At 40.6% G+C, this 12,429-nt stretch overlaps 1 protein-coding gene and 1 pseudogene across 8 annotated transcripts; one reads left to right on the forward strand and one right to left on the reverse strand.

Moving 5' to 3' along the window:
• The first annotated feature begins 279 nt into the window (after positions 1 to 279).
• On the forward strand, positions 280 to 5,644 carry PRR3 (proline rich 3). Of its 8 annotated transcripts, none has more exons than XM_039851219.1 (6): positions 431 to 600; positions 1,256 to 1,318; positions 3,158 to 3,337; positions 3,846 to 3,926; positions 4,017 to 4,136; positions 4,382 to 5,644. In XM_039851219.1, the coding sequence occupies exons 1-6, from the start codon at positions 495 to 497 to the stop codon at positions 4,486 to 4,488; spliced, it is 657 nt and encodes a 218-aa protein (XP_039707153.1). In that variant the 5' UTR covers positions 431 to 494; the 3' UTR covers positions 4,489 to 5,644. The 8 variants fall into 8 exon arrangements, with proteins under 8 accessions (XP_039707157.1, XP_039707153.1, XP_039707156.1 ...); XM_039851224.1 differs by having other exon boundaries at positions 488 to 665; XM_039851222.1 differs by lacking the exon at positions 3,846 to 3,926.
• Positions 5,645 to 9,453: 3,809 nt separating this feature from the next.
• On the reverse strand, positions 9,454 to 10,396 carry LOC120593402 (60S ribosomal protein L17-like; annotated as a pseudogene).
• Between the last annotated feature and the right edge of the window lie 2,033 nt (positions 10,397 to 12,429).

The following is a 12,429-nucleotide window of genomic DNA, read 5'->3' on the forward strand; positions in this document are numbered from 1 at the left end:
TGGTGGGAAGGATGAGAAGGAACAGGTTTACAGATCATAAGGCGAGCGTGGGCTAAGAAGGAAACCCAGGTGGGACGAGGACTTTGAGAGGAAGGTCAGAGGTCACGAAGTTGTGCCTGCAGCTGTTACCATAGTAACACGCAACCGGATGTGGCGATCTTACGGTGCGACAGTCCTCAGACCTGGCCTGAGAGCTTGATAACTCTGTTGCACACTGTGAGGGGTCGGTTGTGGAGTGCTTTTCAGCGAAAGAAGAGAGGAATTTTTTAAAGCATAGGAAAGGTTTGAGATTGCCGCCATGCCTGGCAGAGATCGAGGGAAGCAGCTGATGTGAAAACTAGCAGCACAAAGGTTCCCGCAGCCTTCCGGAAGTTAAATGGCGGGAGCTCAGCGGGCGGGTCCGCCGTCCCCCCGCCGGAAGCGGAAACAGAATCTCAGCGTGCCCCTTTCCTCACTGCCCTCCAAATCCCGCTACAGCCATTGCTGCAATCACAATGCTGAAACGAAAGAAGCAGAAGCAGCAGCAGCTGCAGCAGCTGCAGCAGCCCCAACTGCCAGAGCGAGAAGAGATTGGAGACGAAGAGGATGAGAGTCGCATCGGTGAGGATCTCGGGAAGAGTGTGCAAATTCCTGTCGGTCGGAGCGAGGTGTTAAGGGCCGAAAAGGTGCGGGGGAGGAGGCTCCAGCGGAATGAGTAAAGGCGCACTCGCTGGTGAGGGTGTGGAGGGCCTCTCCCGGCTGGAGCCCTGAAAGAGGAGTTCTCTTACTTTAACCTTTAGCTTTAATCCGTCCGCTAAACCTGTCTGTAGAAGGCAGGGAAGGAGTGGATAGAGAGCACGTGTGCGCCGCTGCAGAACTTAGAGAAGTTGCAGGTTGCCGATGACTGGGATAACAGTTTAGGTCCTTACTTTCACAGGGAAGGTGGAAGTGTGTCCTAAACTACTGGAGGAGCAGGGAGAGCTATCTGCTTGGCTAACAGCTAAGGAGAGGGATCGGATTTCCTCTGGAAGTTTTAGATAGCAACAGGTTCAGGGAAAGAAAATTGTAGGTTATCTCTGTTGCATTATCCCCTTGGTCCAGTCTCCACTTTTAGCAAATCCTGAAAACTTTTGCAGAGGAAAGAGCAGATATATGGGTGAAAACTCAGATAACATTGCTGAGAATATACTTGGCTTTAGTGGGGAGATAAAGAAATGAGAACAAGAACAGGATCATCAATCCATTATGATGACCATATTTTCATGTCTACTCTTAGGACCACCCAGCCTTCTGGGCCCTCCCCCTATGGCCAATGGAAAGCCTGGTGACCCCAAGACAGGTGAGGAGGAAGGGGCCTTGATCCTTTGATTAGGTCTTGGGGAAGGGAGCAACGGCAGGACTAAAACCCAGGGAGGACTTAAAATCAAAAAATCAGGGATTCAGTACCTAAAGGGAGGTATATTATGTATGCACAGATTGGAAAACTTAATGTTGTAAACATGTCAGTTCTTCCCAAATTGATCTATAGATTCAGTGCATTCCCTGTTATGAGCCTTATATTTTTGTGTGTGGAAATAAACATTCTATATTGTTACATGAAAATGCACAGATCGGGGTGAGATTGCAAAAACAATCTTGAATGGGAAGGCTTGCTCTAAATATCAAGACTTAACCTTAAAGCTATAGTACTTGTGATGATGTGCTGTTGGTGCAATGATAGATGTAACTCAATAGAAGAGTCTAGTATAAAGACTCTAATAACAGGCCCACACATATATGGACACTTCATTTATGACGAAGATAGAACTAAAATAGTGGTCTTTTCAGTAAATTGTGCTGGGTTAATTGGATATTCATGGGGAAAAATGAAATTTGACCTCCTATTCCTACCATATGCAAACATCAATTCCAGTATAAAAGAGAAATAATTCTAGAAAACAAATATATTTCATGATCTTAGAGTAGGTAAGAGTTCTAGGAAACACACATTAACCATAAAGGAAAGATTTATAAACAACTACATTAGAAAATACAAACTTCTATTAATCAACTGACACCATTAAGAAATTAATAGGGAACCATGGAGTAGAAGATACTTGCTACAAATATAACCAATAAAGAGCTCATATCTAGAATATATAAAGAACTCTTCTAGAAAACCTATTAGAGAAATGGGCAAAAGACCAGAATAGCCACCTCATTAAAACCACATTTTAAATGGCCAAAAACAGGTGAACTAGAACATCTTTAGTCAACAAATAAATACAAAATAAGAACATACCACTTTGAAATTGAAACACTTGTGCACTGTTATGGGATTGTAAAATAGTACAAACACTGTCGAAAATAATATGGAATTTCCTCAAAAAATTAACAACTACTGTATGATCCCACATTCCACTTCTAGATATACATCCAAAAGAATGGAAAACGGGATCTTAAAAAGATATTTGCACACCCATGTTCATGGCCGGACTTTTCTTAATAATTAAGAGATGGAAGCTATCCACATGTCTGTTGAATATATAAACAAAGTGGTATATTCGTGCAATAGAATATTATTCAGCCCCAAAATAAGAAAATCCTGTCATATGCTGCAACATGGATGAACCTTGAGGCCATTATGCTAAATGAAATAAGCCAGTCACAAAAAGAGAAGTACTGTATGATTCTACTCATATGAGGTATCTAAAGTAGTTAAATTCATAGACACAAAGTAGAGTGGTGATTGCCAGGGGCTGGGTGGAGGGGGAAAAGGAGTGGTTAGTAGCTATAGAGTTTCAGTTTTGCAAGATGAAAAAGTTCTGGAGATCTGTTTCACAACAATGTGAATTTACTTAACACTGGTGAGTTGTACACTTAAAAGTAGTTAAGATGGCAAATTTTATGTTACATGTTTTACCACAAATTTTAAAAAAAAACCCTTTCACACAACAGAATAACAAAAATGAAAAAGATTGACAATACCTAGTGTTGTCAAGGCTGTGGAACAACTGCTGGTGGGGGTATAAATTGGCATAAACACTTTGAGAAAAAGTGACTTTATTTGTTAAACTTGACTATACATATACTCTAGGACCCAACAATACCTCTGCTAGGTAAATACTCAACAGAAATGCATACATATGTATAACAAAGACATGTATAAAAATGTTCATAGCAGCATTTTTCCTTATAGCCCCAAACTGGAATCCACCCACATGTCCACCATCAGTAGAATGGATAAATAAGTTGTTGTATGTGCATGCAATGGGATACTACACTGCAATGAAAACGAACGAACTGCTACAGGCAACCTGGATGAATCTCACAAACATGATGTTGAGCGAAAGGAGCCAGACACAAAAGAATGCAGACTGTATGATTCCACTTATGCAAAGTTCAAAAACAGGCAAAAACTAACCTATGGTGCTAGAAGTCAGGACAGTGGCTACTTTTGGGGAGGAGGGTGGAATAGTGGGGGGAGGGGCACAAGGGTGGGTGACTTCTGAAGTGCTAATAAGGTCCTATCCCTACACCTGGGTGGTGGAAAACACAAGTGTGTTTACTTTGGCAATAATTGAATTGTGCACTTAAAATTGGTGTATTTTTTGTATGTATAATGTACTTCAATAAAAAGTTTTTTAAAAAATCAGGGCTGCTTTATCAAGATTGAGCTGTCTGTCAATTGATCAACTTTCCATGGCTTTCTCTCCCCCTACCCCCTCTCCCTCTCCCTCTTCTCTCCTTCTCCCCCCTTCCTGTCTCTCTCCCTTTCTCTCTCTTCTCTTCTCTTCTCTTCTCTTCTATAACTTCCTCTTCTCTTCCTGCTTCTCTCTCTTCTCTTCTCTTCTCTTCTCTTCTCTTCTCTTCTCTTCTCTCTCTAGCTCTTCACAGAGGTCCTCCAGGATCAAAGGGACCCATGATTCCACCACTGCTGAGCCTCCCACCTCCTCCCCGGAACAGAGGTTTAATTTGGGGGGGCTTAGGCCCCAGATCCAGCCCATACGGTCGTGGTTGGTGGGGGGTCAATGCTGAGCATCCTTTTCCCGGACCAGGCCATGGTGGTCCCTCCAGGGGAGGCTTTCACAAAGAACAGAGACATCCTCGAAGGCTCAAAAGCTGGTCACTTGTCAAGAATACCTGCCCACCCAAGGATGGACCCCAAGTTATGGAAGGTGAGGTCCGTTTTTTTATGCTTGTATACATTTAATACCCATGGTCCCAGAGTGACCGTGACTTCTCCTTTGGGCTGTCCATTGTCCTTTTGAAGTAGTAGTCCTGAATGTTTTTTCTCCTAGGAGAAAGATATTCCAAAATATCTGGACACAGTAGGGAAATATCTGATCACTCTACCTCTGCTTTCTGTTACATTTGTTTTCTGTTTTACATTTTAAATTACCCAATTTTCACTTGTTCACAGACAAATCTGACCGCCCTGTCTGCCGACACTTTGCCAAAAAAGGCCACTGTCGATATGAGGACCTCTGTGCCTTCTACCACCCAGGCGTCAATGGACCTCCTCTGTGAGACTGGTGCCTTCCCATCTAAGCTGGAAGGAGCCTTCTGTGACTTAGCGGCCATTAATTTCCCTGTGGCCCTGTGATGGCTACTCTGAGGCTGTTCCACCCACCACACTCAGTCGGTGACACCTACCCCCATCCATCACCTCCCTATTTGGAGTCCAGAGTTGTGTTTTATCACTGGTGTGCATTGTGCACTCTTCTGATCCAGCCTCCGGAGACTCACCTTCAGGAACCCATCTTTGCTCCCTTTGCCTCCTGGATCCTCTTCTCCCTCGCCAACTGACTGCTGAACAGGAAACCTATTTGGTGCTGTTTTCTTGCGTATCTGTCCACCCAATCCCCAGTAATACCCTTAATTTCTGAGCCGTGGAGCAGTTTCCTACCATTCCCTTCTTCCACCTGATAAAATGTGTTAAGTCCTTTTTATGTGATTATCCACTACCCCCAATGTTGTCAGCTGCCCTGTGAAACTCACCAGCTTGTCTGACAAGTCAAGATTTGATGACTGGTACAGAGTCACTCTCTGAAAGTCCAATCTCCCTTTTGTACTTAGTAGTTTCTGCATCAGTAGCATGATCCCTGCCACTTTGGTCTGTGATTACTGTTTTGTGAAACTTCATCCCCTTGTAGCCTTTCTTAGTGTCCGTGACATTTTTGTGATTTCCCAACACTAGAGTATTTCTGCCAAAATGAGTGAGGCTCTCCGTGTCCTCTAGACTTTCTTCACGTCCCTACATGGGAGAATTGTGAAACTTTCCATAAGATGACCTCCCTGGGCCTCCCATTCTTCTGGTGTCAGTTTTTCTGGTAAAGCTTCTGATGGGCTTGCCCTGTCTCCTCTTCACCCCATTTTAGTCATTGCGAGGCCACGAGCCCTTTCATTTTGAATTCTGTGAATCTCTGTTTGGCTTACCTTTGGGTGGAACCTGGACAGTACTGTTGCCCTCATCCAGCCTTCTTCCCCTACATCCCTGGCACTGGTGGTTTTCTGTGAAAACGGCAGTGAACAGGTTCAGTTTTAAATTAGCCCTGAAGATGTGGGTCAGGAGTTGTATGGGCAAGAGGGAGGGATGAGAGTCATTGGAGAACTGAAAATGAATTTTTTAAACATTTTTTTTTATATTGATAATAAATGCAATGGAAACAAGCATTTTCTTTAATCCCTGTGTTCCAGTCATCTCTGGATGTGCAGATGAGGTTATCGTTGGAGTCCATTTATCCTTCATTTAGTTCATACACAGTGGTGACAGAGAAAAGCAAAGCTTAAGTTTCTTCCTGTCTGAAGGAACCAGTGGGAGTCCTGTTAACCAGATCAGGCTGTATTATGTTCAAGGGTAAAGTTTTATAGGAGAAAAGAAAAGCCAGGTAATCATGGAGTAATTTTTAAACATTTTACTGTGTCTGTAGGTTTGATGTTTATGGAGTGGTAATGACAGAATCAGTCTCAATAAATACTCATGTGCCTGTGGACCAGGTGATATACTAGGCACTAGAGATAACAACCAAAACCAGTGAATTGAAAATCTATAGGAGACACATTTATCAAAAAATCACAGATAACGTGTAAAGTTGCACCTGTCAATATTGCTGTAAAGAAGCAAGATGTGATGAAAGGGAGAGTATATAATAAAGGCATCTTAGAAGATGACAATTGAGGCAAGCTCTGAAGGACAAGCAGGAAGTGAGGTGGGAGGATGTAGTCCAGGCAAAGGTGTTTGGGAAGAGTAGGAGGCGAGGCAGAAGAAAGGAGCTAGACCACTTGGGGCCTTGCAGAACATAAGGATTTGGATCTTATAAGACAGAATCCTTTGAAGAGTTTCAGGAAGGTCAGTATCACAGCTTGGTTTTTCTAAAAAATCATAGTTTATGGACCTGGCTGGAAGTGGAGGTTAGAAAGTTACTTTGGTAACCCAGATGAGTCACAATGATGGCAAAAACTTTGGTAGTAGAGTTGAAGAAAAGTGGTCTTTTGGAAATAAATCGAAAGTATTTTAGGTTTCTTGGGGTTCTGGCTTGCATAACTAAGTGCCATTTAAAATGAAACGTATTGGAAAACGGGCAGAATAACACTTTCCTTTTGAAGTGGTTGAGTCTGAGCTGCCTTTTTTAAGACATCTGAGGAGAGAGAGTTGGATATACAGGTCTTGTATTCAGATTAAAACTAAAGGCATAAATCTAAATTATCTGCATATGAATAGTGGTCGAAGCCATGACCATGGATACAGTTATTCATTCTAAATATACAGCACCTATTATGATCCAGTTTATCAGCTTTAAGTTCAATTGTAACAGAAACCAAAATCAGTCTTAAAGCAAGACAGAAGTTTATTTCTCTCGCAAATCAAGAGGTAGATAGTCCAAGGCATGTGTGGTAATCACCACCACAAGGTACTCAGTGATTCAGAATACCCCTAGCTTTCAGCTCCCCAGTTCTGAAGTCAGACCCTCCTATTCACGGTTTAGAGTGAAGCTCTAGTTTGTTCATCCATGCTCCAAGCCTCAGGATGGAGGAAGAAGAGAGGAAGAATAAGCTGTCTTGGAGGAAACTTCCCAGAAGCTAACATTCAACTCTTTGAGTTATATGCCACTGGTCATAACTTAGCCCTGTAGCGAATACCTAGCTGCCAGTGAGGCTTGGAAAAGTACTCTCTTCAAGCATCCATGTGCTAAGCAAAATGCTAGATTTTCAGCAGGTGAAAAAGTTAGGGTAGAATGAACATCCTCTACCAGCCACTCCCTGCTAAAATTCGGGGATGCAATAGAAAATAAGACAGCAAAAGTAATGGCTTTTAAGCCAAAGAGCATTAGAAACATACCTAGAACTCAAAGTTGGGTTTATTAACTCTGCAGAAGTTATCTAGTTAAGAAGGTTAGGAATTAGGTTTTGTGTTAGGTGATTCAGGGAAGGAGGAAGGTTCAAGGAAGCAGGGAATCATTCTGAATTGGATACTATCAGGAAGTTGGGGCAGTTCTATGATTGCACATCTTAATAAATTCATCTAGGAGAGAGGAATGAAATGGCTAAAACTGGTTTAAAAATAAAAAGATTATTGTACCCAATGGGGGCTGTTTAGGATTGTTTAGTATGTATAGTTTACACAGTGATCTTGTTTTCATCTGTGCTTAGACAAGATTGTGAACTTTGTCTTCATCACAGTCACAGAATGACCTCCTCTGACATTGGTTTTCTGTGAAGTTATGGTCAATGTGAGAGCACCATGACCTAGATGTGAGCACCAGGCTAGCTGGCAACTGGCCTAGCTCCTAGAGTCAGGCCAGTTCCCAGTTGTCAGGGGCTGTTTTTCTCCACAGTAAACAAATGAATAATTACAAATTGTGATTACTGATGTAAAGGAAATAAATGGGGTATTACATAGAGAATAACAGTTGAAGACTACTCAAGACATGGTGGTTATGAAAGACCTGTGAGGAATCTGTAGCTGAAGTCACCTGGGAGGAAGATATCAAGTGGGAAGAAGAGAGGATTCAGGACTTAGCCTTGGGGAAAGCTGACATTAATGGCAAAGTTAGGAAGGGCAAGGGTGAACTTGATAAGGAAATAGGAAAGATGATGGGGAGAGACCTCAAGAGTGTGACATCTTCTGGTTGCTCACTCTGTGCCCGGTACCATGCTAAGTTCTTCACATGTATTGTCTTATTTAAGCCTCACATTCATTCATTGAATACTTTAGTGCTTTCTCTGCACCAGGTACTGTTTTAGGGGCTGGGACTATATCGATGAAAAAGACAAAATCCTCATCCATATGGTGATTACAGTCTATTGAGGATGATAGACAATACATACATGTGTAATATCTTAAGTAATAAGTGCTCTGAAGAAAAACTGAAGGAAGAGGCTGGAGAGTGACAGGTGAAAGAGAACAAGTCAATATTATAATACATAGGGCTTCTCTGAGGAGATGACATGTGAATAGAGCCTGAAATGAGAAAGTGACCGTATGAATATCTGGGGAAAGTGCATTCCAGGTATTTGAAGTAAAAATAGAAGGCCAGTGTGGTTAAGACTGTGGGAGATGAGATCAGGAAGTTCAACAGGGGCCAGGTCATACAGAGCCCTGTAAGCCAAGGTGAAGAAAGCACTTGGATTTTATTCTAAGTGTTTTGAGCAAATGATTTACATTTTAAAACTACTACTGACTGAAGAATAGACTTAACAATGAGAATAACAGCAGGGAGACCAGTTAGGAGGCCACCTCTGTGTTCCAGGAGAAAGAGAAGGTGGTTTGGTTTGGGGTAGAGGTAGAGAGAAGTGGGCAGATTTGGGGTATGTTTTAAAGTCTCAGTTGATGGCAACTCATCTTTCCAGTTGCTCAGTTAGGAAACTTTGGAGCCATCCTTAATTTTTTATTACATCTGACAGCCAATTAATTAATAAAACCTACTGGTTCTTTTTTCAAATATATCCAGAAATCAGTCCTTGTCGCCACCTCTACAGCTATCACCCATCTGAGTCACTATCACCTCTTAACAGGTCTTCCTGCTTCTGCCATTCTCCCCCACACTGCACTGCCTCGGTCTATTTTCAGCATAGGACCCAAACTCATCCTTTTATTTATTTATTTTTTAAATGTAAGCCAGGTCAGGTCATTCCTCCGCTCAGAACCTTGTAATGACTTCCATTTTAGTCAAGAGTAGAAGCCAAATCCTTAAGATGACCTAAAAGATCCTTCCCAAACCAGACCCTGCTGTACTTCTCTGTTCACCTCTCCAACAACGCCTTGCTTGCTCATGCAGTCCAGCCGTACTGTCCTCCTTGCTGTTTGTTCCTCGTATATGCCAAGTATACTTCTACTATAGGGCATCACGCCACTCATTCCTTCTTCCAGAAAGGCTCTTCTCCTGGAAACCTATGTGGCCAAAACGCTCCCCTTCTTCAAAGATTTGCTTGAATGTCACTCACCAAGACCTCAGGAACAGTCTATTTAATACTACAACCTGCCCTTCTGATACTTTTTACCTTAGTCTATATATTTTTTCCATAGCATCAGCTTCATGGTTAGAAATATAAGCAGAGATCTTTATTGAGTGATATCCCAAGACGCTACAAGAGTGCCTGGCACATATCATGCACTCAATGAATATATTTTTTAAATAAATTAACAAAGCAGACATGGCTTGCTTGATGTGGAGTGGGAATGGAGAAAGAGGATGATCTTTCAGTTTTGGCCCAAGATTGAAAGATGGTATGCTTGCTTGCTTTCTTTTCTTTTTTCTTTTCTTGTCTTGTCTTGCCTTGTCTTTCTTTTTCTGTCTTTTTTTCAATTTTAACTATTTTTTAATTTATTTATCTAAATTTATTTTTTCTCTACTTTTACTTTTATCAGCATGTATTATATGCTGCATTTACTCCTGGGCCATACATTTTTGTTTCTTCAGTTTCTTCTGAGATACCTTTTTCTTCTGTGTAGCCTCCTCTTTGGTTTAGGAACAGTCCGCTCCTTTGCAGTAAGGATCATCCCACTGTGGCAGGGAGAGCTCAGGCAGGGGATAACCCACCCACGAGCTCTGTAAATTCTGCGCTGCATCCTGGGAGCTTTGTTCACCTGGATGTGCTCAGTGACCAGAGAGTCCACATCTAACCCTTAAGCTCAGCATCATTCTCTGCATTGTTAAGCATGTGCAGCCAAAAGCACTCTTTTTGGGCCACCGACCATGCATCCAGCCCCACTCTTTGGCCTGGGCACACCTACCAACTCCACCATTGTAATGACGGAATGGCACACATTGCTTCTGTGAAGTGACATCCTTCTGATACTTGGTGGCTTTTTGGATATGCATACCCTTGATGGCCTGGACAGTTTCACAAGTGTTCTTAAAGTGAACATGAAGATTTGAGCCTCTCGATTTTGTGGGGTTTTCTGGGTCAAGTGAATAGCAAACCATTTTCAGAGGTCAGCACAGGCTGCTTATGGTAAGAGCTATTTAAATTTATTTTCTTTTGTCAAAATTTATTTTTAATTATAGTTGACATATAATGTTAGCTTCGGGTGTACAAAATAGTGATTTAACATTTACATACCTTACAAAGTGATCACTGCAATAAGTATAATAACCATCTGTCACCATACATAGTTATTATGATATCGACTATATTCTCTATGCTGTACTTTATATCCCCATGTGCTTTTATAACTAGAAGTTTGTAATCCCTTCCTCTTTGGCAACCATCAATTTGTTCTGTGTATCTATGACTTTGTTTCTGTTTTGTTTTGTTTGTTCATTTGTTTTTTAGATTCCACATGTAAGTGAAATCATATGGGATTTGTCTTTCTCTGTTCTACTTATTTCACTCAACATAATACTTTCTAGGTTCATCCATGTTGTCACAAATGGCAAGATTTCAATCATTTTTATGGCTAAGTAATATTCTGTTGTATATGTGTGTGTGTCTTTATCCATTTGTCTATTGATGGATGCTTGGATTGCTTCCATATCTTGGTTATTGTAAATAATGCTGCAATGAACATAAGGGTGCACATATCTTTTCGAATTAATGTTTTGAATTTTTTCAGATAAATACACAGAAGTGGAATTGCTGGGTCATATGGTATTTCTATTTTTAATTTTTGAGGAAACTCCATATTGTTTTTCATAGTGGCTGTACCAATTTACAATCCCACCAACAGTGCATGAGGATTCCCTTTTCTCCACATTCTCGCCAACTTATTTTTTGACTGATTAATGATAGCCATTCTGACAGGTATGAAGTGATATCGCCTTGCGGTTTTCATTTGAATTCCCCTAGTGATTAGTAATGTGGAGCGTCTCTTTATATTTGTCTATTTGTCATCTGTATGTCCTCTTTGGAGAAATATCTATTCAGGTCCTCTGCTTTCAACTTTTCTCCACTGAATATGATATTAGCTGTGAATTTTTCATATATGGCCTTTATTATGTTGAGATATATTCCCTCTACAGGTAGTGCAGTTTCTCCTCCCTCACTGGAAACTTTTGACCTTATTGCATTCTTTGTTTTTAAATTTTTTTATTAAAATATAGCTAACATGCAATATTCTATTAGATTCAGGTGTATACCATAGTTATTCAACATTTATATACCTATAGAAGTGATCACCATGATAAATCTAGCAACCATCTGACACCGTACAATGCTATCACAATATTATTGACTATATTCCCTATGTTGTACACCATATCCCCATGACTTTTTTGTTTCATATTTGAACCTCTTACCCTTTACATTCCCTCCCACTTTTTTGATTTTTCAGTTACGGTTGACATTCAATATTATTTTACATTAGTTTTAGGTGTATACTATAGTGTTTAGACATTTATATAATTTATAAAGTGATCCTCTGACTAGCACCCACCTGGCACTGTATATAGTTATTACCATATTGTTGACTATATTCCTTATGGTATGCTTTACATCTCCATGATTATTTCATAACTAATAATTTGTACTTCTTAATTCCTTCACCTTTATCACCCCATCCCTTAATTCCCCTCCTATCTGGTGACCATCAGCCTGTTCCCTGCATCTATGAATCTGTTTCTGTTTTGTTTATTTTTTCTTTAGATTCTATGTATAAATGAGTTCATATGGTATTTGTTTTTCTCTGACTTATTTCACTTAGTACAATGTCTTCCAGGTCTTTGTTGTTGCAAATGGTAAGATTTCAATCTTTTTTCTGGCCGAGTAATATTCTATTATATATGTATACAATTTCTTTATCCATTCATCTACTGATGGGCACTTAGCTTGCTTCCATATCTTGACTATTGTAAATAATGCTGCAATGAACATAGTGGTGCATGTATCTTGTCAAATTAGTGTTTTGGATTTCTTTGGTTAAATACCCAGAAATGGAATTGCTGGGTTATATGGTACTTCTATTTTTAATTTATTGAGGAAACTCCATACTGTTTTCCATAGCGGCTACACCAATATGCAATTGGTGGT

The sequence above is a fragment of the Pteropus medius genome, unplaced genomic scaffold, assembly GCF_902729225.1.
Source record: "Pteropus medius unplaced genomic scaffold, Ma_sr-lr_union100, whole genome shotgun sequence".
Lineage (NCBI taxonomy): Eukaryota > Metazoa > Chordata > Mammalia > Chiroptera > Pteropodidae > Pteropus > Pteropus medius.

Bases quoted from the DNA above. Each gene is read 5' to 3' on its own strand.
- PRR3 (XM_039851219.1), top strand. From the start codon at position 495: ATGCTGAAACGAAAGAAGCAGAAGCAGCAGCAGCTGCAGCAGCTGCAG. The intron at 601-1,255 runs GTGAGGATCTCG...GTCTACTCTTAG, and splicing joins AGAGGATGAGAGTCGCATCG to GACCACCCAGCCTTCTGGGC. The intron at 1,319-3,157 runs GTGAGGAGGAAG...TTTTCCTTATAG, and splicing joins GCCTGGTGACCCCAAGACAG to CCCCAAACTGGAATCCACCC.